General features: G+C 41.5%; 1 protein-coding gene across 2 annotated transcripts; it reads right to left on the bottom strand.

The window, feature by feature from the left end:
* Window positions 1-27010, bottom strand: YWHAZ (tyrosine 3-monooxygenase/tryptophan 5-monooxygenase activation protein zeta). 2 transcript variants are annotated; one of them, XM_065668707.1, is made up of 6 exons: window positions 26858-27010; window positions 24128-24431; window positions 8566-8689; window positions 5114-5277; window positions 4933-5028; window positions 1-1062 (listed from the first exon to the last, which is right to left on the bottom strand). In XM_065668707.1, the coding sequence occupies exons 2-6, from the start codon at window positions 24419-24421 to the stop codon at window positions 1003-1005; spliced, it is 738 nt and encodes a 245-aa protein (XP_065524779.1). In that variant the 5' UTR covers window positions 24422-24431; window positions 26858-27010; the 3' UTR covers window positions 1-1002. The 2 variants fall into 2 exon arrangements, with proteins under 2 accessions (XP_065524779.1, XP_065524780.1); XM_065668708.1 differs by lacking the exon at window positions 26858-27010 and adding an exon at window positions 26123-26301.

Raw genomic sequence — 27010 nt, forward strand, 5'->3', positions numbered from 1 at the left:
TAGTTGAAAAGTCCATTCATAAAACTTTTATTCCACTTACATCAACTTAATACACATGTTCTGAACAGTTATGTTTGAATTGTTCATGAAAATTTCATAAGACATTAAACAAAGCTAGCCATCATCTCAAGTTATTTCCCTGTTAACTATTTTTACAGCACATGCATGTTAGGCAAGTATCAAAAAAAAAAAAAAATCACAAAAGCAAAAAACCTAAAAAAGTTAAATACATGTTTTTTTGTTGTACTGCTGTGCTCGATATACAGTGTCATTATGGATATCAAGCAATTCATTTTTTACTGCATCTTTACTTGTACATTTGTTCTTAGGTTGCTTAAACCATTTAAATACAAATAAAATGTGTAGCAAAAATAATGAAAGCAACAGCAGGTAACTTTACAAATAATGGAATGTGAACCGTTTCTCTGTCCTTCTCTAGAGAAAGTTGACTGGGTTAGCAAACTGTCTTAAGGAACACTTCAGCTGCAATCAGAGATGTACACTTGATTGGTATATTCCACAGATTTCACATGTTACTTGACATGCAATATCTATGGGACATCAGTTGATTCACAGCCATGTGTGCTCCAGCTTGAATACTCATACTAACTACACCTGTGGCTGCAACTGATTATCCCTTTTTTCCATCATGACAGACCAATATGCAAGCACTCGTTTTTGCTTGACATAGAAAGCTGTTTTAACACTGGCCTTGTGGGAAGCCACAATGTACCAAAAGTACTATGCCAAACATGTAAAACTTGTATAAAAATGTCACAACCCTATATTGGCCACCTCAGATGAAAACAGATAAATTCCCCAAATGTTAACTGGCTCTATTCCCCTAATATTAAACAAAACCACATGGGAAATATAGAAATCCAAATAGAAGTAACATAAACCTGTCAAATCGTAAACAAAAACTATTTGTGGGACAGCATGGATGACAAATGGTCTACTGTGTAAATTTCAGAATGAGGCAGATGGAAGTTGGAAGGCTGGTTAATTCTCCCCTCCTTCTCCTGCTTCGGCTTCATCTCCTTGGGTATCCGATGTCCACAACTGTTTGAGAAAGAAAACAGTAAAATATGTAAGATACTAACATCAGTGACTAATATTTAGTAAGGAATTATTAGAAAGAAAGCCTAGTTCTTAAATGGTAATTTTGTAAGAGGTCCTACTAAGCGCACATTAACATGAATATAATTGCTGGCTATTACAAAATGGAAATCTAGCCCTAGATGACCCAGCCCCTTCGCTGCATTTAATGAGGAAGCTCATGAACAGTCAAAACCAAAGTTTCACATCCACAAAGCTCCTAAAATACAGTATCAGCAGGCAAGAATCAGACCTACAGAACAGATACATGAGAATCAGGAACAAAAAATTCTTTGTTTCCTGTGGATTTGTACCTTCTCCTCAAGCCAGCTTTGTACATCCTTCTGAGGGAAAAGCTTCAGTAAAGCTCTTTCTTCACATTCAACATTATCCTTTTCTTCAGAACAGGCATCTCAAGTTTTTTGTTTTGCTTTTAAAACCAAAAGCATTTCACCTAAATCTCTATCCCTTGGCTCTATTTAGTCAGTCATGTCCCTCTAGCAACTTCTGGAATACAGAGCTTCCAAACTTAAAGAGCAGGGCAGGGGAGGAAGAAAATGAGGGTAAACATGCAGTATGCACAAAATCTCATTTTCAGCTCCATAAAATCATACTAAGGAGCCATATATCAAGATTAAGTACCAACTAAGGAAACTAAGCATCAGTTCCAGACCAACACCCAGGGCAAAGAAATTGTTTTGTGAACCAAGTATTTTGCCACAGTGGATGCTTCCAAACTATTACCAGCCCAGTATGATTTGCAATCTCTGTGGAGTTCCAGCAGCACTAACCGAATCCTTCACGCTCTATAGCATAAGGTGGTAAAACCTAAGAATAATTCTTTACCTACAGCTTAGTATCACTATGGTCTTACAAGACGCTTTAAAAAAAAATACCCCAAACAACAGCCCTTCATCATCAGAGACGTTTTATCCTTTCCAGGAGTACAAGACAACAGAAAAACCTGCATGCAGCTCTGGGGCCTCCAACAAAAGGATGTGGACCCATTGGAACTCGTCCCGAGGAGGCCATGAAGATGACCAGAGGGGCTGGAGCACCTCTGCTATAGAGACAGGCTGAGGGAGCCGGGCTTGTTCAGCCTGGAGAAGAGAAGGCTTCAGGGGGGGGACCTTAGGGCAGCTTCCAGTGCCTAAAGTGGGCTACAAGAAATCTGGAGAGGGACTTTTTACAGGGGCATTTAATGACAGGGCAAAGGGGAATGGCTTTTTAAGTGAAAGCTAGCAGATTTAGATTAGATACTACAAAGAAGTTCTTCCCTGTGAGGGTGGTGAGACACAGGAACAGGTTGGCCAGAGAAGCTGTGGCTGCCTCATCCCTGGTAGTTCAAGGTCAGGTTGGATGGGCTTTGGGCAACCCGGTCTAGTGGAAGATGTCCCTGACCATGGCAGGAAGTTGGAACTAGATTATCTTTAAGGTCCCTTCCAACCCAAACCATTCTATGATTCTGTGAGGACCAGTAACCTTGCTCTTGCTCTGAACATCATACATAATACCTGTGCTCAATATTCCTTGATGAAGGCATTAAGCACAAATTATTTTACTGGAGACAACAGTCTGTTTCTAGCCCCTGCACTCTATTCCATAATACGTTATTATAATACTGCATTAGTCTCAATTTCAGTGCTACTTTTATAAGGAACAATCAGTAAGAACAGCTTTATTGGAGGCTTCTACCCTAAATCCTAACCTCTAGAATAAAGACTCACAGAATCATTTCGGTTGGAAAGGCCTTTAAGATCAAGTCCAACCACTACCCCAGTACTGCCAAGTCCACCACTAAACCATGTCCCTAAGCGCACATCTTTTAAATACCTCCAGAGACAGCGACTCCATCGCTTCCCTGGGCAGCCTGTGCCAATGCTTGACAACCCTTTTGGTGTGGAATTTTTTCCCAGTACTCAATCTAAACATATACATACCTCTATTCATTAAATAAAATGGGCTTGACTGCTATGGGGAGGATTACCAGTTGAGAGCACAGTTTAACAAATCTGCTCGGGAAAACAAGGCCCTCAGGGGCAAGGGATGTCTTTTTTTTTATTTTTATTAAAGAAAACAAAAGAATTTCGTAACAAGAGCAAAGAAGGAATTATCTAGCAATCCCAGTTAAACAGATTAAGACTTGGCATGTTAAACAACCCTCTGAATACTTCTCTGCCTCCAGTCCTTGCTGAGCATGCACACACTCAGCTTCTTCAGCCATTCAAAGACAACATACAAAGAGTTGACAACTGAGGAAACCTGCTCCTTGCACATACTGATCAACATGCTGAATCACTGTCAAAAGCTTCCTAACAGATTGTAACAGATTTGCATAACTAGCAAAACAGACCCTTTCTTACGTTTATGGAATTCACTGCAGTCTTTGTCAGCCACACACACATCAAAAATTGTTTTCTACCTCAAGTGGAGGCCCTACAGCAGCTTCCAGTACCTAAAAAGGGCCGACAAGAAATCTGGAGAGCGACTTTTTACAAGGGCATTTAGTGACAAGACAAGGGAGAATGCCTTTAAGCTGAAAGATAGTAGATTTAGATTAGATACTAGGAAAAGAAATTCTGCACTACTGCAGGTGCTGAGGCGCTGGCACAGGTTGCCCGGAGAAGCTGTGGCTGCCCCATCCCTGGCAGTGCTCAAAGCCAGGCTGGACAGGACTTTGAGCAACCTGGTCTAATGGAAGGTGTCCCTGCCCATGGCAGGGGTTTGGAACCAGATGGTCTTTAAGGTCCGTTCCAACCCAAACCATTCTATGACTATTTGTCCCGGGTTTACCAGGAGCCATCTAAATAGTTGTGGAAAAACATAGAATCAACACACTCATACAAGTCACGCTAGGCATTTAAGGGAAGACATATCATTCATTCAATATGGAATCCTGCAGCTGTCTACAGCTTTCTCCCTTACAATAGAAAGCTCCCATCAATTATCAGGACTACTACTGTAATTCAGACACTATGGTAGTTCAGTCCAACTTCTGCTCTTGTATGAAGCAATTTGCTTTCCAACTCATATGACAAGCTTTACATTATTTTTACTGGGAAACTAGCAATTAATGTCAGCTTCTATTCTCTGTTTCAATACCACTTATTCAGGATAGCTCTTGAGCAATCTCACTCAAAGGGACAGTACACACAGACACTGAGAGCAATGCCAGCCCTGGATCTGTCTCCCGTAAAGAGCCTAAGAAATATCTTACAGTTGTTTCGTGATTGTTCCGGCTGTTGCTTACAAACAGTGTTTTCAGTAGTGTTAAGTTGCTATTATAGTGGAAAAGGTTCCAAGGAACAGGGAAATTAAGTGCTAGAAACAAAACCAGAAAATACAGCAACCCCAATGTTATGCAGCTGTACAGCTTTACTTCTGGTTAAAAAAAGTCCAGCTATTTTGTAAATGTCGCTGATATCAGACTACAGGGGCTACAGCTGGTGACAAAGAGATGCTTCTTACTGTTGCATTCTTGCTTGCAGCGATTCCCACCATGAAGACCAGGGCGTGAACTATGCCATTAATTACACTATTGCATGGTTGCTTATTTTACTGTTTCATTTGCTTTAGATTTGTGTTTAAAGAATAAAAAGAAAAAAGAAAAAAAAAGAAAACCTGAAAAAAAATTGGTCAATTTGTCATCTGTCAGAAAACTGCATGTTAGTGCATGGAGTAAAAAAGACAAGGCAGAAAAAAAGATGTAGCTCAGAAACACGAGGTACCATCAACTCATTTGTAAGTAAATGACAGACACAGCCAAGAATGAACTCCGAGTGCCCCAAAGACCAATCCTGTTACCAACAACATGTAAACTTTAATGATACTCACTGTCAAGTTGTCTCTCAGTAACTGCATTATTAGCGTGCTGTCTTTGTATGACTCTTCACTTAATGTATCAAGTTCAGCAATTGCTTCATCAAAAGCCTAGTGTTACAAAAACAAACAACTCCATTGGCCATGTGACAAAGGGTTATACCAATAACTGAATTTTTGCCTGCCTTAAACTTACCGTTTTTGCAAGGGAACAGGCTTTCTCCGGGGAATTGAGAATCTCATAATAAAACACAGAGAAGTTCAGAGCCAGACCTAATCTGATAGGATGTGTTGGCTGCATCTCCTTTTTACTGATTTCAAAAGCTTCTTGATACGCTTGTTGCGATTGCTCCACTATCCCTTTGGGGGGAAAACACATACACAAAAACCACAATAAGTAATTCACATACTGTATTCAGACATACAATCAGGACTTGTGTTCGTGCTTGCATGAACAAAGTGTGTTAAGAGTCAACGCCTGTGAATGAGCATTTCACCAAAGAAGTCGCTATTTTATACAGACTTTTTATACAGATACTTAATTTTTAAATTACATATATATAAAGAAAAGGAAGTTGTCATTGACCAAATCACAGGTTTGAGTCTCACTCCACCACCCTGCAAGTACTTGTATTTACAAGTGTTTGCAGCAGTTCTGTAGCATTTGAGGAATATAAAATCCATCACTTACATGAAAGGTATAAAAATCAAAGTTTTAACTGCACACTGGCTTGATACAGTACCAAATATTCAATGTCTTTATACACAGCAAAGCATTACAAATCCACATTTCAGTCACACTGATGACCTTTGCCTACCACTGCCTTTCAGTAACAGCCATCTATGAATTTCCATTCAAATTGCTTGGCAAAGACAGTGTGGCATACCTCAACCCAAACTAGATATATATTTTTTTAAAGTTTACAACATAGTTCCATTTCCAATGTAGATACAGAAAGCATTTTTACCTAACTTTAAACTTATAGTACCTATAAACTTTGAAGTAAGGGAGAAAAAATAACAATTGGGCTCTTTTTAGAGACTAATCTTTTGCCATTCTCTTAATTGGTTCTTCTGTACAAGTTCTAAACTCCTGGTGGAAAAATACCCAACTATAATGTGCATACCAAGATTAAAGAGCTCAACAGTTTCTTTTCTCACTGAACGCACTTGAACTTAGGAGCACATTATGCCTGCACAAGTCAGAGATCATGGCCCAGCACAGCCCACAAGCTGGACTATGTCCTTGATGACTGCAGGAGGCAAGAGAGGCGCTAGACACCCGAAACAAAGAGACCATTGTTCCTGCACTCTCCAGGGTTGTTAATAGCATCTGAGAAGAAGGTGGGCAGGAAGTCATTCAATTCAGATGCAAAAGGACTCCAATCCTGACATTTCTGGATCAAACTAGAAATGCATCCAGCATGATCTCTGCAAAAGCAACAGTCACATGTATTCAAAAATAAAGAATTTTAGGTGCCAAGGACTCAAAAATACATCAGTATTTAAGTCACAAGTACTTCAAGTCTGAAAATAACTTACACCAATGTTCAGGATGTCTATGCAATCTGTTCACCTGTACACAGCATGAAAACCAAGTAACTTCAAGGAATGAAGCTGAGATTTTTTAATAATTTTTCCTTAACATAAATAACTTAAAAAAAAAAAAGGTGCAAAATTGATGTATTCTGTTAGTTTTAAATCAGTCACCCAGCATATAAAAGTCGCAAGATTTTAACCTTGAATTCTTTAGAAAGTGTTCTACAGTTTCCAAGGCTGTAACAGGTGGCTGAGGTACCTGTTTGACATTCCTGCCCACTACACTGCTCTTTGATAACATAAACAAGCTGGTTTATGAAGATAAAAATCCAGTTCCTAGAGTCAGGAGCTTTATATTGCTGCTGTATTTACTGCAAAAGGCTGAGAGAATACTGTCCAACCAAACAGCCATTATTTCCTAAACAATAATTATCAACTGCTCTTCAAGGTCACAGACAGCAAACAGGAAAAAGCCTGTGACATGAAACACTTGGAGGGAGAAAGAGAATAAAAAAACCCCTTAATTTTAGGAGCCACAGTAACTACGAGCTAGATGGGCTTTCAAAAATATTTTCTTCATCTGGAAACCCACTAAAAGCTGCTCAGCCAAGACCCTAGCTTAAACAAAAATTAACTTCAAAACCACTTTAAAGGAAGGTTTTCACAGTCTAATTTTAGAGCCTGCAACTTAATCCTCAACAGAATAAAAACCTCCAGGACTCAAAATATTTTACTTTCTATGCGTGTGAATGCAGATTACCAAAGAGAAAATACAATTAAACTCTGTACAGTAACAGACATAAAGAACTGGTTACACCTGCAATTCTGCAGTCACCAAGACTGAGTCAGTTTGCATGCAGTAAGCACTAGAAGTCAAATCAAGCTCTGATATGCCAAGTCTTAACATCTTTATGTAACTCCCTACTATCCAGCGCATCAGGGAAACCGGGCTACCTTCTGTAAGGTGGAAATAATGCATATACCACAAAGCTAGAGCAGACATGTTTGAAGCCTGTTTCACCTCTGTTTCTCTCAAGTCATGCAGATGTCTTTCTATATCATACTGGGAGGGCTTATTAGCTTGAGCTACACAAGCTCACAGGGGCACCGCATGTTCAACAGCACGACAAAGAACACGCGAAGTCTTACAGGAGGGCAGAGTGCTACTGAGCATCAGCAACACAGCTGAGCACACCAGTCCATGCACTGAGATTGCGCATCCCAAAGCATCCCGTGTCTGCAGCCTGAGTGCAGACTAACTTGAGTCTTCATGAAACAGCCAGAGGAAGGTACCAGATGGGGATCTGTGCTGAAGTGTGCTGATCTTAAGGACATGCTGCCACCAGTCTTAAGGGGCTCCAGGAAACAGATTTGCACTGTTTGCAATAAGCTGTATCTAAACATTATGCATGGTTCTGAATGGAAGGTGAACAGTGCATGGAGTCAACATGTTGTTAGGATGTTTTTTCACATACGGCAGTTAAGCCACCTAATATATTAAGTGCCTTGTATTAACTTCTCTAACTATATTTAGATAGAGACAACTTACCTGCAACTATTACAAACTGTTTATATGAAGATACAAGAAATTTGAGGAAATAAAAAACATCTGGATGTTAAACTACCACAGTTATGGAAGAAATTTTCCTAACAGGAAGATGAGTTTTATTGCTCCTTTTTTTCTCCAGGTGGTTTCTAGTCTCTCTGATTCCTGAACCTATGCAGGCTTTTTGTGTTCTGTACAGATGCAGGAGATACGGCACAAACAAGGCTTTAAAAAGATACAACACTGAGCCCCTACAAAGAGGTAAAAACCAATATTCAGCCAGGCTGAAGATGCATACACCTACATGCAGGCATGCATGTATGCATTAGGGTTGATTTCAAGGTTTCATGACTGAACATTTGTTGCCTGCTTCAAATGGCAGGTACATGGGAACTTGTAGAACTCATTTGAAAGCCAACAATGCACAGTTTTTCTTCAGCAAACAGAAAGCCTGTTACTAAAGAAATTTACATCCAAACCAGAATTATTCTTAGAGTCATGTCACCACCCCACCAAAGGCAATCTAATTTGACAAGATTCAGCCACAAGCTGACATACAATACCTTTCTTGTCATCTCCAGCAGCAACCTCAGCCAAGTAACGGTAGTAGTCTCCTTTCATTTTCAAATAGAAAACTTTGCTTTCTGCTTGCGAAGCATTAGGGATCAAGAACTTTTCCAACAGAGACTAAAAAGAGAAACAAAGAACACACTGTTTTGATCAAACATACTTTTGCAACATGCTGAACCAACAATTCAGTTATATTACAATCTATTTCAAAGTCAAGACAGCTTTACTTTTTGCCTATTTTCTTTGCATCCTACATAGTGAATTCAGCTACGGAGAACGTGTTCTGGATTGCAATTCTAGGTACAAAAAGGAATGCTGTATGCTGAGACTTGATGGGGAGAAGGCTGTGTTAATGTAGCAGATGAGGACTGTGTGACCAAAGGATGGCTTTCTGCAAGCCATTATACAGTACCTTAATAAAAAGAACATAATCCAAAAAGTCTGGGCAGAGGGTATACTAAGGAAGAAAGTCTGCATCCACGAATAAAAGGATCTGAAGTATCAACTGCCAAATCGGAGACCCAAGTACTTTACATACACAGGCACTAAATAAGCCTCATTAACCTAGCTCCCATTAACCAGAATACTGTACTGCAAGATGAACCTGGATTCTCGCGTTTCCAGACAGCTGACAATCTGACAGGCAGCTCTCTAGCACTGAAAAGGATCCTCTCTTTGACTTTATGTGCTGCCTTAACAGGTGTTCCTTACATCTTCCAAAGCAAAGGCAGCACTCTGGAGTCACTCCAACAAATCCTCCCTGAGGGCTGCCACATAACACCAGATTTTTCTGGATTATTCTAACTGCTTATTAAATTAACATAGTAAGTTCCCAGCCCAGGCAGTTGTACAGTTTAGCAAGTTTTATGATGATGAAAAGAAAATAGGGAAAAAAAAAAATCATTAGCTCCAACATGTTTAGTCAAATTAAGGCACAGGCTTGTCAAATTTCTTGATCTTGAGTACTAGAAGTCAGACTTTGAAAGAAAAGCTAGTTATTTAAAAGCCAGAAAAAGTACAGAAGTACTTGAACACTTGAAATCAGAAGCTGTTACGTGTACTCTGCTAAGACTATGTAGCACGTGATTCTTTACAAGATACTTTAATAAGAATTCTGTGTGTCTTTTTCACCCTGCAGATTAGATGACTGATATTTTGGTTTTGTCTCACTGTTTTTAGCTCATATTTCCAATGACACCACAGAAATGGACAATTCTAATTTAGTTCCAACCCACAGAATGATGGCTCTTTACAGTACTTCCCTCCAGATAGCACCCTCTGGGTTAAGCAAGGATCTTGCACAACATACTTGTGGGACAGGCACAGCCTGAATACAGTAGGTTGTAACCACCATTCTGTGACACAGGCACCCATGGTACCTGCTTTGCTCAACACGCTAACTGACATAAAGCTACAGAAGACTAATTCACAGAAAGAACAGGTAAACAAGTTTGGTTAGGTTTGGGTTGTTTGTGTCCCCTCCTCCCCCATTACAGAACTGCTAATTCATTTATGTAAATTGTGAATATTTAGCTTGGTAGACTCAAACTTGTGTGAAACCCATCAAAATGAAGTGACCCATTATAGCAGCACTCCCTCGTTTCTATCTTAGTAGACAGGGTAATAAAGAAATCCAGCTGACAGAAAGCAAAGTCAGCCAAGATTCAGCTATGCCTATGCTCCATTGAGATTAAACATGTTAGTGGACTTACTTATTGGTTTCAACATAACAAAAGGTATTTATTCAACCTTTAATATTAGATATTTCCAGTATGGTGGGGATTGGTATACAGCTTCATTTTACTACCATGCAGACAGACATCAAAAAATACTATGTGTCCTTGCTTCTCATCCAAATGACAGCAGAGACAATCCTCTGGCACAAAGCGAACGTAACACAAGCAAGCTGGTGGCAGCAGTATTTTTAAGGAGCCAGCCAAATGGACTTCCGAGCTGCCCCATGCCAAAGGCACCCTTCTGGAAGGCGTACCACTGTGCGAGGAGAAGCCTCAGAGCCACCTCTGCCCCAGCATGGCTGGAACAAAGCAGAAGGCCATGAGGTACATGGGTCAGTGCTTCAGCTCTCTGTAACTACTTACATGCTCTGTTCTCACCATTAGAGAGCTTCAAGATTCACAGCTATGACATTTCTCACGAGTGCCAAGAAGCTCTGCCTTCATTGACAACTGAAGGTTACTAGCTACAGAGAATAAGGCTCCTTATTAGATTTCCTCTTTAGGACCGCAGTTAGGTCAGGCGTATCAGTTTGCACCCACCCTTCTGGCACCATGGGGAGCTGCCCTCCTTCTGTACCCTCCATTAATTGGTCAGACCAAAATAATTTCAGTGATTCTAGAAACTGGAATTGTTCATCATCCCTACAGAATAATGCTCAATCAAAAAGCGCAACTATGCTCACTCCTACAGCAGGAACCAAATTGCCAGATTTAAACTCACTTAGGTCACAAATGAGGTAAGTTTGTCTACAGACACCTAACTGAATGGGTGAATGGCATGAACACACACAGAAGAATCATAGAATAGTTAGGGCTGGAAAGGACCTTAAGATCATCTACTTCCAACCCGCCTGCCATGGACAGGGACACCTCACACTAAACAATGTCACCCAAGGCTCCGTCCAGCCTGGCCTTGAACACCACCAGGGATGGAGCATTCACAGCTTCCTAAGCAACCCATTCCAGTGCCTCACCACTCTTAAAGAAATTCTTCCTTATATCCAATCTAAACTTCCCCTGTTTAAGTTTTAAAGAAAGACTATCAACTAAGTCTTCCTCATCAGAGAGATGGTAACAGGGCAACAGCAGTGGATGGTGTATACATCTTCTAGTGAAAAGAAGTTCCAAACCCACGTCAAATTTAAAAGACTGACAAACTAAGAGAATCCCTTTAAACACCTCTAATCAGCTATTCATAGAATATAGCCCATGCAAAGAAACTTTGACTCTGAGACTGCTCTAGAGTAGCTTGCTGGTATCTGGATAAAAGACTTCATTCTGTCTATGTGACACAAGTGACTGGTAGGCAACATATTTTTTGAAGAATTTTATTTATGCCAAATACTTCATGAAGATCAACAAGATCTGAAAGCAGATTAACATTTAAAAGTAGGAGGTCTCTCCCCTGTTATTTATCTAGTACTATATATTCAGTTCTTCCTGTCTGTACCAGTCTTTTTATTTCAGGATATACTTTCTTTTACTGACATGAAACGCTCCTTCAAAGTCAGTCTGAAGATTGTGGGTACACCTATTTATCGTAGAGCATGGCTGTGAAAGCCTCAGCCTGCATGGAGATGGTGTGGCTACAGAAGCCATATAGATGAGACACATAAAACTACTGACCTTTTAGAGTTCAGCTACAGGAGATGAAGTTAGGCATAGCAACAGGTATAACCAATCTAACACTTTGTTACCTGCTAACCCACTGGGGAATACTGCTTATCTTCCTTCCACTGTTTGTCCAAAGCAGAAGAAACAGAGACAAGAACTGTTTCAGTAGTACCACCAATACATGCCTACCTTCTCTTCTTTACCAGTTGGTATGGCAATGTTTATCAGTATGGAGGTGATCCCCATACCAGCTACTGAAGTGCTAACAGCTAGACCAAGACCAGACCAATAAGCTGATGTGTAATGACTAAGTTTGTCAGGCAATCCACACTACTGCAATATACACAACACCCTGACAAGTGAAGTCCACACAACACTGGTATATTACAGCTACATGGCATGTGGTTAAGGCCTCATGCTCACTGATAACATTGCTGCCATTGTGAAAAATTCCCATCCATTTCTGAAATACATCAATATGCACTAACTCCAACTTGATGGGCAGTTCATTACAGTGCCTTCATCAGAATCTGGCAGAAGCAGCTTTTTAAACAAAACCAAAACACCACCCCCCGCCCCTCAAACCTTACAGCTACACAGCTGTAATTATCAGAGCTTTTCATTTGATAGCAAGAATGTAACTGCTGTGAAACAAACCATAGCACTGTAGTCAAGTAGGCAGATGCAGCAGCATCTTAAGAGCACTTTTCAGCCAAAACCTGGAACAGCTTGTACAAGTGCTTCTCATACTTTTCATAGCAAAGTCATACAAAGTCCTTCCAGAAAGACTTAATAGAAGATTATTGCTTAAAAAAAAACCCCAAACAAAACTCCAAAACCCCCAACAACAGGGAAAAAAAATAAATTAAACAAAGCATGCCTGTAATAAATTTGAATCTCAACTCTTACTAGTATGCTGGCCATTAAAAAAAAAAATCATGCTTCACCACTCCACATCTGCAATTACGCCTATGTTAACAGCTTTCTGGTACTTTAGACTGGGAGAGACAACACATTTGAACCATGGAGACATCAGCTTTTGCAACACTATGCTAACATACACCACATATAAGGAATCTCAGATTTGGTATATTCCCCCATCTCCAGCAAACATGCACCAGAGAAAAGTCTTTGTCTCCAAAGACGTAACAGAGGCTGCACACATACAACTTTATTATTGTACTGGTGAACTTCAATCCTGGCTTATTTTAAGCACGAAGCTGGAAAGATACTTACTTTCTTCATTCTTACACAAGTTCTTTTGCCAGAGCAGGACAGAGTCAACAGATGGCAACATGAAGCACAATACACCATGAGCCCATTTTGATGAAAGGCCCTATGGGCTTGTTCCTGTGGTTTTGCAACATAAAGCCTATAGACAGAGTTATCAGACTCAGGAGCAAGAAGGACATGTAACAGGCAGTAATTCTGTGTAACAAAAACACCCAACACCCAACCCTCTACAAAAAGTCTGCCTGATGCTTACTGCAAGCAGACATGCTTCAGTTTGTCAAGTTGTGGTGAGAACTGCAGTTGAAGACAGGAAGCAAGCCCATGAAGACTTGAACAGTCCTTTCCTGACACTTGAAGCTTAAAACTACCTTTCTTCTCAAAGCATTTGCTTACAGCTTTGGAAAATTACTTTTATGGGCCAGAAGACTATTCCCAAATTCATCAAAAGAGCATTAAAATCAACGCCTCAGTCTTTCCTTGTTGCTTGTAGTTCTGTATTTCCCTTTATTAAAGGCTGAATCTCAGTACAGCCTGAGAACTGTAGATAGTTTAATGCATTTGAGGATGGCACCAACAGCTCAATTTTCTACTTAAGATATTTCCTTCCTGACAAACAGGAGACTAAAATCACCAGATTCTAGAACAACATAGCTGTAAATGAGCAGGTAATACATAAAGTACTGAGAACAAGGAACTTTGGTTTTAAATATGTAAAAACTCTAGAACTACTGGTGAAACAAAAAGATATTGCTCTTGCACACAAAAAAAACCAAGCTGCAGAATGGCAAAAATACAAAAGAATACACTGATAAGCATTAGGCCTTTTGTTTTCATGCAGTATCAAAAGACACCTGACATAGTTAAGACATTATTTCTGGTTGTGAAGATAAATTACACAAGGATATTAGCTGAACTTTAATTCACTGGTCACCCGTCTGTGGAACATGGCATAGGGATGAAGACATGAAGAACTCTTTATAGCTTTTTTAATTCATGTAACATTTGAAAGTGTATCTTTTTGAGCTCCACCTGAAACCTCTTTCACATTGACAATGGCCTAATATTTTCATATTAGGACCAGGTTTCCAGGTATGTATTTTGTCGGAAGAGCTACATAATATCTCATTTTCAAGTGGAACCACTAACCAACAAGTGTAGCACACTTCTGTTAAGCTACTGTTCTACAGAACTCTATGAAAGTGACAAAGTCATCAAAGTAGGCCGCCTGGGTCAGACAAGTTCAAGACACCTACCATTCCCAGAAAAAGCTAGTGAGTGATTTTCCATCCATGTGTTTTCTGCCTTAGCACCACAGTTTGGAAAGTTACTCAGGTTATGAAGCAACACGTTCAATTAGCTGCACTGCACAGGTTGGCACGCACACTACAAAGGGTTTAACCAAACCATTTGCAGCCAGTAGAAATTTCATTTACACATGTCTCTAGGAACTGCTGGAGAGAATATTTTTAGACAACACCTTCCCAAACCCAGGCTGTTTTCAGACAGTCATTATGCTGTTTCTGATTACAGTTCTATCCAGAGCTTGGGATAAGAGCTGCTGCATCACAGGTGACCTCCAACGCTCTTGGGTGAAAACCAAAAGGACTGTTCCACTGTCAGCCTACTCCAGCCAAAAACAAAGCCACTTGTTTGATGTCAGCTACAGATGTCTATGTTCTCATTTACTCACTAGAACAGGAATACAAGAAAATCTGTCAACTACTAATGGATGCTGTGGCACTGGAGATCTCTGTGGTACATTGTCTGCTGAAGAAGGAAACAAGCCTGCTGCCTGTTCTCAGTATCAGTATTCTTTCTTCCCATCAAACTGGCTGCCCACTCACACAGACAGCAGAAGTTGTTTGAAAAAGCTGAGAAGGCTGGCTGGAAGAGATGAGCTAACAATGATGAGCCTCAGCAGGGGAAGAATTCAGAATTTGGGACAAAGAACCTTCAGGGGGCAAGGAGGAATCTGACTGGGACAGTGGGAGATGTGACGTGCACAGGCACATTCAGGAGTCATGAGAACAGGAAAAAGGTACACTTGATGAGCAGTTTTCCTGCAGTCAATCTGCCAAAGATCTAGAAAGAGGGGAAAAAAAAAAATGGAGGAAATGAGGCTCGAGTAGTAATACGGCAACTGAAAAAAAAAACCCTAAAGGACTTAGAGGGAGTACTGTGTAACAGAAAGAATGGCAAGAAATTTCAGCTTATGCAAGAAAATACTACTAGAATGGTCTAAAGTGCTTCTTTAGAAAAAAGCAGTTGCATATATATGGGCAGGCGAGGGGAAACATGGAGTAAGTAGGATACCCTGCAAAATCATCTTCATGCTGACATGTATGCTGGGGACAGAACTAAGTCAGTGAGAAGCAGGTGTATGCACTAAAATACAGGGTGCTTAGACAGAAGACATGGCACCAATGGATGGACACACCACTGGTCTGCATAACAAGAAAAGGATGGGAACTGAGGCAATGAGGAGCAGCACCTCAGTTTACACTTTTACAGTCATATGGGTGTCTCATTGCAGATTTATCCTCCCCAGCTTAAGACTTATTATGCCCTTCACTAGATTGTTCCTTCTATCACTTTGCTTTCTAATTCACAATTATGGCAAGGGAAGCAAATCAGGATATACTCTTGAGGATTATTCAAGAGACTTTTGAGGTCCTTCATGCGAATCACTGCAGGCTTTTACTGAAGTACACTTAACATACACATGGACAGAAAAGGAATCAAATTCTGAAGCACAGGTAAAACCACTTCTCCAGTTTAGTAACCAACTTTGAGAAAACTCATACAAAAGGCAGCACCCAGCAAGACACTTAATAGAAAAATAATTAGTATTAAAGTATTTAATTTGTTGAGGCATTGCTATAGACATTAATATACCAAATAGTCTCCACTGAAGATCAAAGCCAATATGCTTGGTGGTTGGAACTAGATGACCTGTAAGGTTCCTTCCAACCAAAACCATTCTATGATTCTATGCAATTCTTACCTGGGTTTGTGGTTTGGTTTTTTTTTTGCACCACCTCAGTAACCTATTTTTTGAGTACTGGGGACCATGCAACAAAACAGAATGGTGGCCAAATGCAAGGATCATTATTCTTTGAAGAAACAGAACATGTTCTGAGAAACCTGAGATAATACAGAATGGAAACCAACTGAACTGGATGAGAATTTCTGCTGGACAGGTGTAAATGCTAGCTGTTGTGGCTAAAGCATAGCATGCTCTAGCTCTCTCAAGACAATTCTATAGTTTTGGTCTCTGAAGAAATATTAGTAGAACGCCCCCATAAACTTGATGTAACTCTTTTAATCCTTGATAAGAATCAGAAGTAAGAACCTTTTATCTTTAGCAGCGTACACTCTGAGCAGATCTGAAATCTCATGAAGTAGACTATGTATCTTACTAGGAGTTCATTATAGCGTACAATACTAATAAAAGCATTTTGTTAGTAAAAACACCACTTTCTCAATGTAAGCCTACTCTACACTAGAAGAACATAACCAGAGGTCAGATTCCCGCTGGTAAATATTTTGTTACCCACACAATCACAAAAGGTAGCAACATCCAGAAAAAAATCAGACAACAAAACCCACCACCAACCCGCAACTGCTCTCTGCTCATTTGAGCTGCATTAGATCTGATTACAAAAAATTACGAACTCCCTGTTCACCTCAGCAGCAGCATGATTTATTATTACTTTTCATTAGGAGAGGCACTGCCAATCTTCTGACATATTTCAAGAAAAATTAGTAACTACATAAGAGCTGACATTCAGCAAAAAACAAGTTTAAGAAATAATCACAATCAATGCTCTTTAATCAACTTTAATAGCAGAAGCTTTCTCAAACTATTGCAAAATGGTAGCCAGCTACTGCCTGAATGCACAACCAGCTTCAGGTTTGGAGCCAGGAGCCACTGTGTCTGCCTACAGCAAAGATCAAGTAAAGCATTTGAGACCTTGTTTCAGAAACATGCACTTCTGTCAAGAACATGGTAACACGACAAAAGTTCGCAGATAAAACCAGTAATAGCGTGGCATCTGTTTATACAGATGCACAGAAATAATGCACCAATTCTGTTCATATCCTAGATTTCATATTTCTACCACTCACAGCTTTCACAGTAAAAGCTGCTACCTTAACAATGCAGCCTTTTACTCAGCCTTCTAAGTAACCATCCAGTGTAACAAACACACTTGGTTTTGTCATAAAATTGCAAGTACACACATTGAAGTTCTTGCTTCTAAGAGCTTGGAAGAAGGAGAGTATCTGTCACAGGCGACTAAACTGATCAGATTTATTTCGCTGCTTAGAACAGCAGTAAGTGCATAAAGTACCTGAGCACCAAAGGTGGCTGTCAGATAAAGCAAATTGTTACTTGGATACTTTTGAACAGCATAAGTATTATGTACTTTTTTTTTTTTAAATCAAAGCCTATTATTAAACATTAATGCCAACCGAAACCAATACAGCAGACTACAGGCTATAGTAAAGATTTTTTGACTTCCAGTAAATGCAAGAGGATGTAGATACCTGTATGTATGTGTACATACACAAGTGTGCAGAGGTAAAGAAAGTATGAGTGGTACCTGCATGTTTAATTTTATTTTTGCATTTATGCAGAGCACCATAGCTGATTTTATGATAAGCAGGTGTATTAAATACATATCAACACTATAGGTGAACTTCTTGCTAAGATTAGTAAGTACTTGCTCTCCTTTGCTCATACAGCCCAACCACCAATGCATTTCCTATATATGCTGGAATTTAAAATCCTGTCAAACATGACAAACATGAGCTGAAGTTTCATGCATTTACATGAACATTGTAGAATAAATAAAAACCAAACCAAGTCATCTCATATTTGAATGGATCCATGAATGATATTTTAATTCTCCAAGATCCAATAATTTTTCAACAGCTTAATTTGCCTAAGGAAAAAAACCAAACACAACCATTTGTAAAAACAAAACCAAAACGAACGAACCAACCAAAAAAAACCCACAAAAAACCCCAACAAAAAAAAAATTAAGAAAATTGCTCTAGTTTGGGCAGTGTTTTCACTGCATGGAAAAAAAGAGGAAAAAACCCAACAGCCAAAAAAAGCTGCCAACCCTGAAGGGGTAAAGCCACAACCAGGGAAGTGATTAAAGGATTAACAAAGTGAAATGATGAGGTTGATGCAAATTGCCTCAGCCTCCTACCTTCAGTATATGAGAGCAATTATACCAGCCAAACTCTAACTTAAAAAGCCAGACTGGGAGAGTTAATCAAAAGCTTAAATTATAACCGTCCTGGGAAGTTAGTAAACCCTGGCTATATTTTGCTCTGTGATATACAGAAGTTCAGAGAAGCATCTGTGAACCAGAGGTACTCACATATTTTCACATACACCACTAGCACATTACCAGTTACCATCTTTTAATACAAATTTTAGCATCGTGAATTCTGCATCCAGGTTTGGGCTCCATGGTAAAAGACACATGGATATACTCAAGTGAGTTCAGTGGAGGCCACCAGCATGATTATGAGGCTGGAGTACCTGGTGTACAAGGCAAGGCTGAGAGAGGTGGATTTCTTCAGCCTGGAGAAGAGCAGCAGATCTCACTGCTCTGTACAGCTGCCTAGAGAAGATGGAGCCAGACTCTTCCTGGAGGTCTACAGTAAAATGACAACAGGCAGCAGACAAATTGAAACATGAGAAGTTCTGATTACATAAAAGGATTTTTCTTTTTAACTTTTAACCGTAAGTATGACCACATACTTTGACAGGCTGACCCAGAAAGGTTGTGAAATCTCCATCCTTGAAGACACTCCAAATTTGACTGACAAGGCCATAAGCAATGTGATCCAACTGTATCTAAGCAGAGGTGACCTAAATGACCTCCCTTCCAACCTAAATTACTCAACTAAAACAGCTTAAAATAATAAGAACCAAGTTCTCTGAAACAAGGGTTCTGGCCACCTAGCTCCTAGATTCCAACAAATTAACCACCCCCCTTCTGTGATCAACATTCTGTAAAGAGAAGCTTCTACAAATGCCTCCCCTTCTTTTCCAAAAAAATCAAATAAAGGACACAAATCTCGAAGACAAAGAAAGTGCAGCCAGAACTGAAAAACTAAGCAAGCCTGAAGGAGTCACAGAACTACAGTTAGCAATTTTCAGTCAGAACATTAATTTTTGTGCTAGTATCAGATATCTTCATAGCATAGAGGGTCGTAGAGTACACTTACTCAAGCATGTTAGCACCACTCTATAGGCTAGCCGTGCTTTTTGACTATCAGAAGGACACACTAAGCATACAATAACTGATTTTAAAAATACCTCACACATCTGCATGTCAAAAAGCATATGGTTTCGTATAGGAGAGAAGACTTAATTTTCTAACCCTGTAATCGAGAATCAGTGCAGAAACAGGTTTTACAGATCTTAACATAGTAACCTATTAGATGTTTGCCAGGCAACTAGGAAATAGTCCCACAGTGATTTTAGTATGATGGAAACAGGCATTAGTTCTGTGGCATGTTCCTTAAAAAGCCATTTAGATGCATTCTGAATGGAATTACGCACCCTTCCCCCAATGAACTGCAGCTCCATGACAGGTCACTCAACATTCTGCTACTCCCCCATAAGCAATATATACATTAAAGAATCACAAGCCAAAAGTCACTTAATTGTGGTTTTACTGTACCTTCTCTCCTCCCAACAACTACAACTTCTAAAAAGTAAAACATCCGTAACAAGCGCAAAGAAATCTAAATAGTAGAAGCACACAAGGAGTACCACTTTAGGCTTCTGAGCATGAAGTTAGGGAGAAGTAACACGGCAAATAAAGCAAACAATTCCATCTTATTAAGAGTGTCCTGAACAGCACCATTAACCTGCAGCTCCTCTGGCAGGGACTGGGGAAAAAGTGCTGTATAGCATTAAATGCAACAGTAACTTCAGAAGGCTGAAAGGCAGATGAAGTTTCAGGAAGCTCTCTAGACTTTTAAGGGAACAACCAAAATGGAAGAGAAACAGTGAAACAGAGCACATGGGCACTGTAAGCAAAGAGGTTTACTTAAGGTACGACTCGGGGCAGGGGGAACTCGTGGGAGAAAGAGACATCACCCAGAAGGCTGAGCATGGGGAAAGAACATGGGAACTGTCACATACAGAAGGGCAGGGGACTACTGCCGTATGTACCAGCCTAGGGAAGAGAGTGTAACTGTCTAGCATTACATTCATACTGAAGCCAGTTGTGTTTTTAAATTATTAGTTTACATTTAGCTCATGTCAGAGACTACCTGAGAGCTACTAGCAGTTCAAATCTCCTGAGAACTTCTAACATACAAGCACGATCAGACGTTAAGCCATTTAGAGACCTCTCCATACCTTCTTCTCTGTATTTCAGAATTCTCATTAGCTGAAAACTTAATCTTACTACAGATCTAATTTGAACCACATCAGTTACAGCTCTGTTTTCAATTAACTGCAAAAAGCATTCTGAAGAAAATCTACACCTGTTAGATTAATAACAATATTTATTATTGAAACAACAAATAAAGGATCGTTATACTGTCATTTTAGGCAGATCCTCCCTTCTACTACAGAAAGTGAAACATGATGTGAAGCACACACTTGGCTCACATGAGGAAAAGTACTGAAAAAACTTAATTTCCTGTATCAGTACAAAACTTCTGAGGCTGGAGAGTTTCTATACTACTCAGGCACATTTAAGATGCTGAAGTATGGCACTGGACTTTCCCACACACACTGTATTAGTCTTGAAGAATCTGGAAATTCAGTCTTTATTTGTGCAGTGCAAGAAACTTGTACTATGCAGAACATATCACAATTATCTGCAGTTTATCAGCACTACCAGACCAACTCCAAATTAGAGTTGGTTATATTACACCTGAATATCCTCCAGTGTATCTCTGACAGAGCCAAGAGATTTTAGGTGTCCTTTCTTTGTACAGCAGCACTCTGAGGCCGCAGCAAACAAAAAGATGGGTTCAGCTGTTTGTAGAGCTATAGAGGTACTCCCCAGCAGGCTCAAGTGAGGGAAGATTTAGGAAGCAGCAAGGATGCTGCCTTTTCCTGCTGCAAGGTCAGTGTAAAGGAGAAAAATAAATGGTCAGACCTGACCCATATTACTGCTACAATTTTATCATTCGGTCTAATAGTTAAGAAGCAAGAAAAAAGTCCAGCACTAATTGCTCTTATTCACTCTGTAAGTCAGTGGAAGAGCTGGGAACAGAACCCACACAGAGCTTAATATACTCCGCATCTACTGGATTAGAGGAGCTATTTCTTCCAATCCACTAGTAATTTGATTCCAAGAAACGAGCGGAGAGCAAGGAGCGGCAGAGAAGCCAGCTCTGGCTACATTCTGCTAGTCACAAACACATGCTCTTCATTGGATTCCTCCCTTCAACACTAAAGTTAGGGCATCAGTCACTTCCACACTCAGCTGTGATGTAACACCCCAGAGTATTAAATATTACTTAAGAGCCTAGCAGGCAAGTGAAGACACAACAAAAGCTCAAGCAGATTCACAGTCTTAATAAATGACATAAGTTTGAGCTGCTTTTGCACTGTAACTGCCGAGGCTCTTGACCAAAAGCTCTGAAGGTTTGTTAGCACTTCAGGTCTTATTAAGGGTATACTTTGCACCAATGAAGAATTGGCAAACCTTGTATTTCACTTCTGTGAACAGCTGTAGTCTAGATTATGCCGTACAAAGATCGGAGGAGCTCCTGAATAAAAAAAAAAAACAAACCAAAAACCCCCCCAACCCAAACCACCTCCTAGTTCCATGTTTGCATGCAGCACTGTGAAGATTCCTGTTTACAGAAAACAACTAAATATGTCACCACAATTCTTTTTTCTCTATTAAAATGCCAAATAAAGCAATATGTCAGTCACATTTCTAAGTGAGTAGGAATGTATGCAAACAGGACGTTCCAACAAAGAAAACAAAAGTATTTTTTAAATACAAATCTAATTCTTCAATGCAATTACCAGTGTCAAAGGTAGTGCTTGACATTTGAAAGCATTTTTAAATCCTATCCCTTGAACAACAAAACAATTTTTTTATTATTATTTTTTTTAAACCCAACTCTAAAAAAGTAGTTTTATTACTGCTAATCACCCCTAAGGCATTGTTTCTTCTGGACAGTAATTTTTCCTTAATCTATTAAGGACAGCTAGACTAGCAACACTGAAGATTAGTAAGACATCAGCTTCCTAAAAGTAGTAACATAGCAAATAACAAGAATTTATTTGAATTATATATGTATCTCTCATTAACACAAAAAGAAATTTAAGACTATTTTGAGATTTGGAAGACTTAACAACATTCCCCAGCCGTGTTCCCTCCCGCCTAGATAATTCAGGTGCTTTAGCAAACTCAAAAGTTCAGGTTTTGTTTTAGTTTTTGTATTTAGTATGTACAATAAAATTTCACTTCAATCTGGTTTCTATTATCAGCAAAAGAAATTCAATTGCAAACACTAAGTTCATCTAAAACGGGGTTTCTAAGCCCCATGACTTCATTAAAATTATTTTCAACCATAGTTTACAAAAGAATTTCAGATCACTCTTGACCTGAAAGCATCCACCGCTGAGGAAATGCCCATTAATCAAAAAAAAAAAAAAAAAAAAAAAAGAAAAGAAAAAAGAAGAAGAAATGGCAATAAATTAGAATGCCAGATTTGGGTCCCTACTTCCCTGGCTTAAATAAATGACTCACAACCCAAGAACTAATAAATCCATCTTTCCTATGTGCAAGTTTAACATTTCCATTTTCACAGTGGAAGTTTAAGAGTTATCCTTACACAAGATAACACAACATGAAACTGGGTGTGTCACAATAACCATGGAAGCCAGCCTGAACTGGAAGCCAAGATTTGAAGCTATCCACACCGACTTCTACACACCCTTGGAGAACGAGTCTTCTACAAGTGATCACCACACTTGTCATTTAGTTATCTTACACAGCAAGCAAAAGTCATGCTACTCATTGATCTTAATTTTTGTTTGACATGAGATCTTCAAGCACATGCTTAGCTATTTAACACTTCCCTCCTATCACATGTCATTCTGTCACCTCCAGGTATGTGATCCCTTGTCACATATGGGACGACACACCAGCAGTGCCCACAGTACAGTGGACAACTCTACTGCTGACAGCAACATCTGCCTCACAGGTGGTCACAGGCCTGGGCATCCGTTAATCATGGGCTCACTGAAGCACCACAGGCACATGCTGTCGAAAAAACCCAGACAATCTTCAAAAAGCTTTTGGAACAAGCTTCGGTTTTCATAAACCAGACTCTTAACGAAAATATAGGGTTGTCTGCCAGGTACATGTACATTTTGACAGAACTACAAGCCACAGAAAATGCTCAACTTGAATATCCTTTTAGTTTGCTGTTAAAAAAATTAAGTTTAAGAAGGTATTACAGCATTTCTACTGCCTCTTCCTGCAGTCAATTTTCTGCATGGCTGAGTCATAACTAACATTACATCATCTTGCCCAGGGAGGGGCACAATTTCCGTAGAGTAAGAACTACCTCTTACAACTAGAGCAGCATATTAAAGTTGCAGAAATCAGTGATTTAAGATACAAATACTACATTGAGGGGGAAGGGCAGAGGAGAAAACCCCAAACTACACCTGCATGTAGTTCAGCCTCAAAGAAATATGTTGATTTCTCATAACTATTACTTTATATAGCATTTCAACATGTCTCCAAATACTGTAGCATTCAATACTATGATGATTTGTATATAAATAATCAATACATTGCAGAGAGAGAAAAGTCAGACATTCTTTAAAAGCCATCCTTCAGAAACAGCATAGGAGAGCACAGCTTTACTGACAGAGTAGAAGCAGTCCCAGAAGGCCCAGCACCATTTACCCTGCAACCCTAAGTAAAGATGGATCAACAGTTTCATTATTTCTCACCAGCACATCATTGCAGATGTCTCTTAGCTCAGTCTCAATTTTCTCTCTGTATTCTCGAGCCATCTGCTGTTTTTTCTCAGCGCCTTCCGTCTTTTGTTCAATACTTGAGACGACTCTCCAAGATGACCTACGAGCTCCTACAACATTTTTATAGGCAACAGAGAGAAGATTCCTCTCTTCGTTGGACAACTCAGCTCCTTGCTCAGTCACAGACTTCATGCAACTTGCCATGTCATCATATCTTTCAGCCTGCTCAGCCAGCTTGGCCTTCTGCACCAGCTCATTTTTATCCATGCTGATATTTCTAAAGAGGAAAAATAGTGAGGCATTATTCAGACAATGATCAAGGACAAAGGTGTTTGCATATGCAGAGCAACCATTCTTTAAGTTGTATGGAACTATAAGACGTACATTTGAAATACAGAGCACAAGGTGTAAAAGCATTACAAGATGTAAAAGCACTTGATGCTCAAACACACAGATTCATGAAGAGTTAAAGTCACCACTTCCTTCTGAAAAATTGTTAACTTTTGAAAGTACATTATGTTAAGAAATGGAAACAAAAGCATCCAGAGGTGAACTGAAAGCAAATCATTCCTGTCTTATGCACATAAATGATCCCAGTTCTTTGTCATCACTCTCATCACATCACATTCAAGCTGCAGCACCAACTGCATCCAATTATTAATATAACAAAACTGATGAAGAAAACATCTACTAGTAAGTTTTTCACAGAAGACCACATAAAGGCCAGGCACAATAACAATACCAGGCAACTCTATGCCTTATCAGAATCTTACCGTTACTTGCAAAAGGACTTGGCATAGGGATGTGCAAATCAAATCCCACACTAGCTGTTAAAAAGCCAAAATGCACCAAGTATCTGAACTTGAAGGTGCACACCCTTCAAGTATTAACTTCCTCTCCCAAAATGGGATATGGTAGACCTCCTGAGCCAAGTACTGCTGCTCCACCTGAGAGGCTATGCTCTCAGAGACAAAAGGAGATTTTACTATTCAAAAATACTACTTCTTCAATATTTGAGGTAGTGTGACCAGGCTGAGATGCTTCTGAACCTGCATCTTACCAGCACTTAAAAACAACAAAAAAATAAAAAAAAAAAGAGGGTCTGCTGAAAGTAAGTACCAGTTATGTTTTCTTTGGTACATCAGCAAAGATTACTCCTCCCTCATACCCGATCCTTTTATGTACCTTGACTTGATCATTTCGAGGCCCCAGTAATGCACTTTGGGATACACCATCTCCATTTAAAGTTCAATTGTATTATTAAAGCAAGAATTATTTTAGTCATGTATGCTTTACGGATTTCTGTGTGTTCCATACACAATAATCCAGCAGCTTAATCTTTAACCACTAACGTTTTTGTTATTCTGCATGAAGTTACCACAAACAATAGCAGCACCACCTTCCATTTCGGTATAAATGAAGCCCATATTTAACATTCCAGTCACCTGAAAGGGAAAGATTTCTTATCTGCTACCCCCACCATCGGGGCAAAAACTCAGCGGCGTTTGTAAATGTGCGTTGAAAACTTGACCGCACCACGAACAGCGCGGTTAAGGAGCCATTTTAAAATCAAGATTTCGGCTACGGCTATTTACCACCGGGAGTGCGCAGGACGAGCGTCGTTAGAACTCCAGCCCCGAAGCCCGTACGCCGCGTTCTACGGCAGCATCCTCCCTGGGAGGCCGAGGGCGCCCGCGGCGAGGCTGGGCGCTGCTGCGCTTCCCGCACACGCGGGGTGACAGCAGAAAATGGAGCGGCCCGAGGGAGGAGCGGGCGGCACGGCGCGGCACCTCAGCGCTCCCCGGGGCGCGGAGGCCCGCCTCGGGCCGCCCCGCCCGCCTCCCCTTCCCGCTCTGCGGCCGCCGCATCCGCCCTCCGCCGAGACACCGAGCGCCTCGCCGGCCGCCTTTGTCATGGCGGATCGGTGCCGGAGCCCTGCCCACTTCAGCGCGCGTTAATCCCGCTCACCTCCGCCCAACGCCGGGGGCGGCGGCGGCCGAGGATGCCGCGTCCCCGCCCCGGCAGCGGCCTGACGAGGGGCGGCCCACGGGCCCAGCCCCAGAGAGACACGGAGGAGAAGGCGGGGGAGAGGGGGCGGAGGAGGAGCCCCCCGTAGTCCCGAGGGAGCCGCCGCTGCCGCCGGAGAGCTCGGGCGGGGCGGGCAGGATGGGTGGGGGCGAGGGGCAGGGCGGGCGGAAGCAGCAAGCCCGACCGAGGGGCGGCCGCTGCGGCTGCTCCGCGCCCGGGCAGCGCTCCCGGCGGCAGACCACACCCAGCGCCGCCGCCCGCGCCCCCGCCCGACGGAGGCGGCGGCGCGCACCCCCCCCCCTCCACCGCCGAGGGGTCGCCCCCGCCGCCGCGGCACGGGCGGAGCCCTCACCTGCCGCCCCCTCCCCGGCCGCCGCCCCCGGCCGCTCGTCCCCGCTCGCCGCTCCTCACCAGCGGGGAGGGGCAGACGCGGCCTCACCTGCGCGGCCCTCACCGCCCTCCTCGGCGGCGCCCCCGGGGCAGGCTGCTCCCGCCGCCCCGCTCCCCTCCCTGCCACCGAGGCCGGAGCGGGTGGGGGCGGGCAAGGAGCTGCTCGGCGCTGCCCGCCGGCCGCCTCGCTTCGGCACCCCCCCCCCCCCCCGCAGCTCCCCGGGGGCGGAGGGCAGGGTGCCGGGGCGGCCGCCCGGCGCGGGGCGGCGCGGCGGGCCCCGTTACCTGTGCGCGGCGGGAGCGCGGCGGCGGGTCTGTCGGGGCGGGCGGCCGGCGCGGACTGTGCTGTGTCGCGGCTCGCTGCGCTGCAGCCTCTCTCCCAGCGCCACACACGGCGTCTCCGCCAATCACCGCGCCGCAGCGCACGGGCAGCGCACC

Source organism: Lathamus discolor, chromosome 2 (assembly GCF_037157495.1).
Source record: "Lathamus discolor isolate bLatDis1 chromosome 2, bLatDis1.hap1, whole genome shotgun sequence".
Lineage (NCBI taxonomy): Eukaryota > Metazoa > Chordata > Aves > Psittaciformes > Psittacidae > Lathamus > Lathamus discolor.

Bases quoted from the DNA above. Each gene is read 5' to 3' on its own strand.
- YWHAZ (XM_065668707.1), bottom strand. From the start codon at position 24,421: ATGGATAAAAATGAGCTGGTGCAGAAGGCCAAGCTGGCTGAGCAGGCT. The intron at 5,278-8,565 runs GTATTGTATGTC...TTCCCCCCAAAG, and splicing joins TGCTGGAGATGACAAGAAAG to GGATAGTGGAGCAATCGCAA. The intron at 1,063-4,932 runs GTGAGTATCATT...TTTCTCAAACAG, and splicing joins TACTGAGAGACAACTTGACA to TTGTGGACATCGGATACCCA.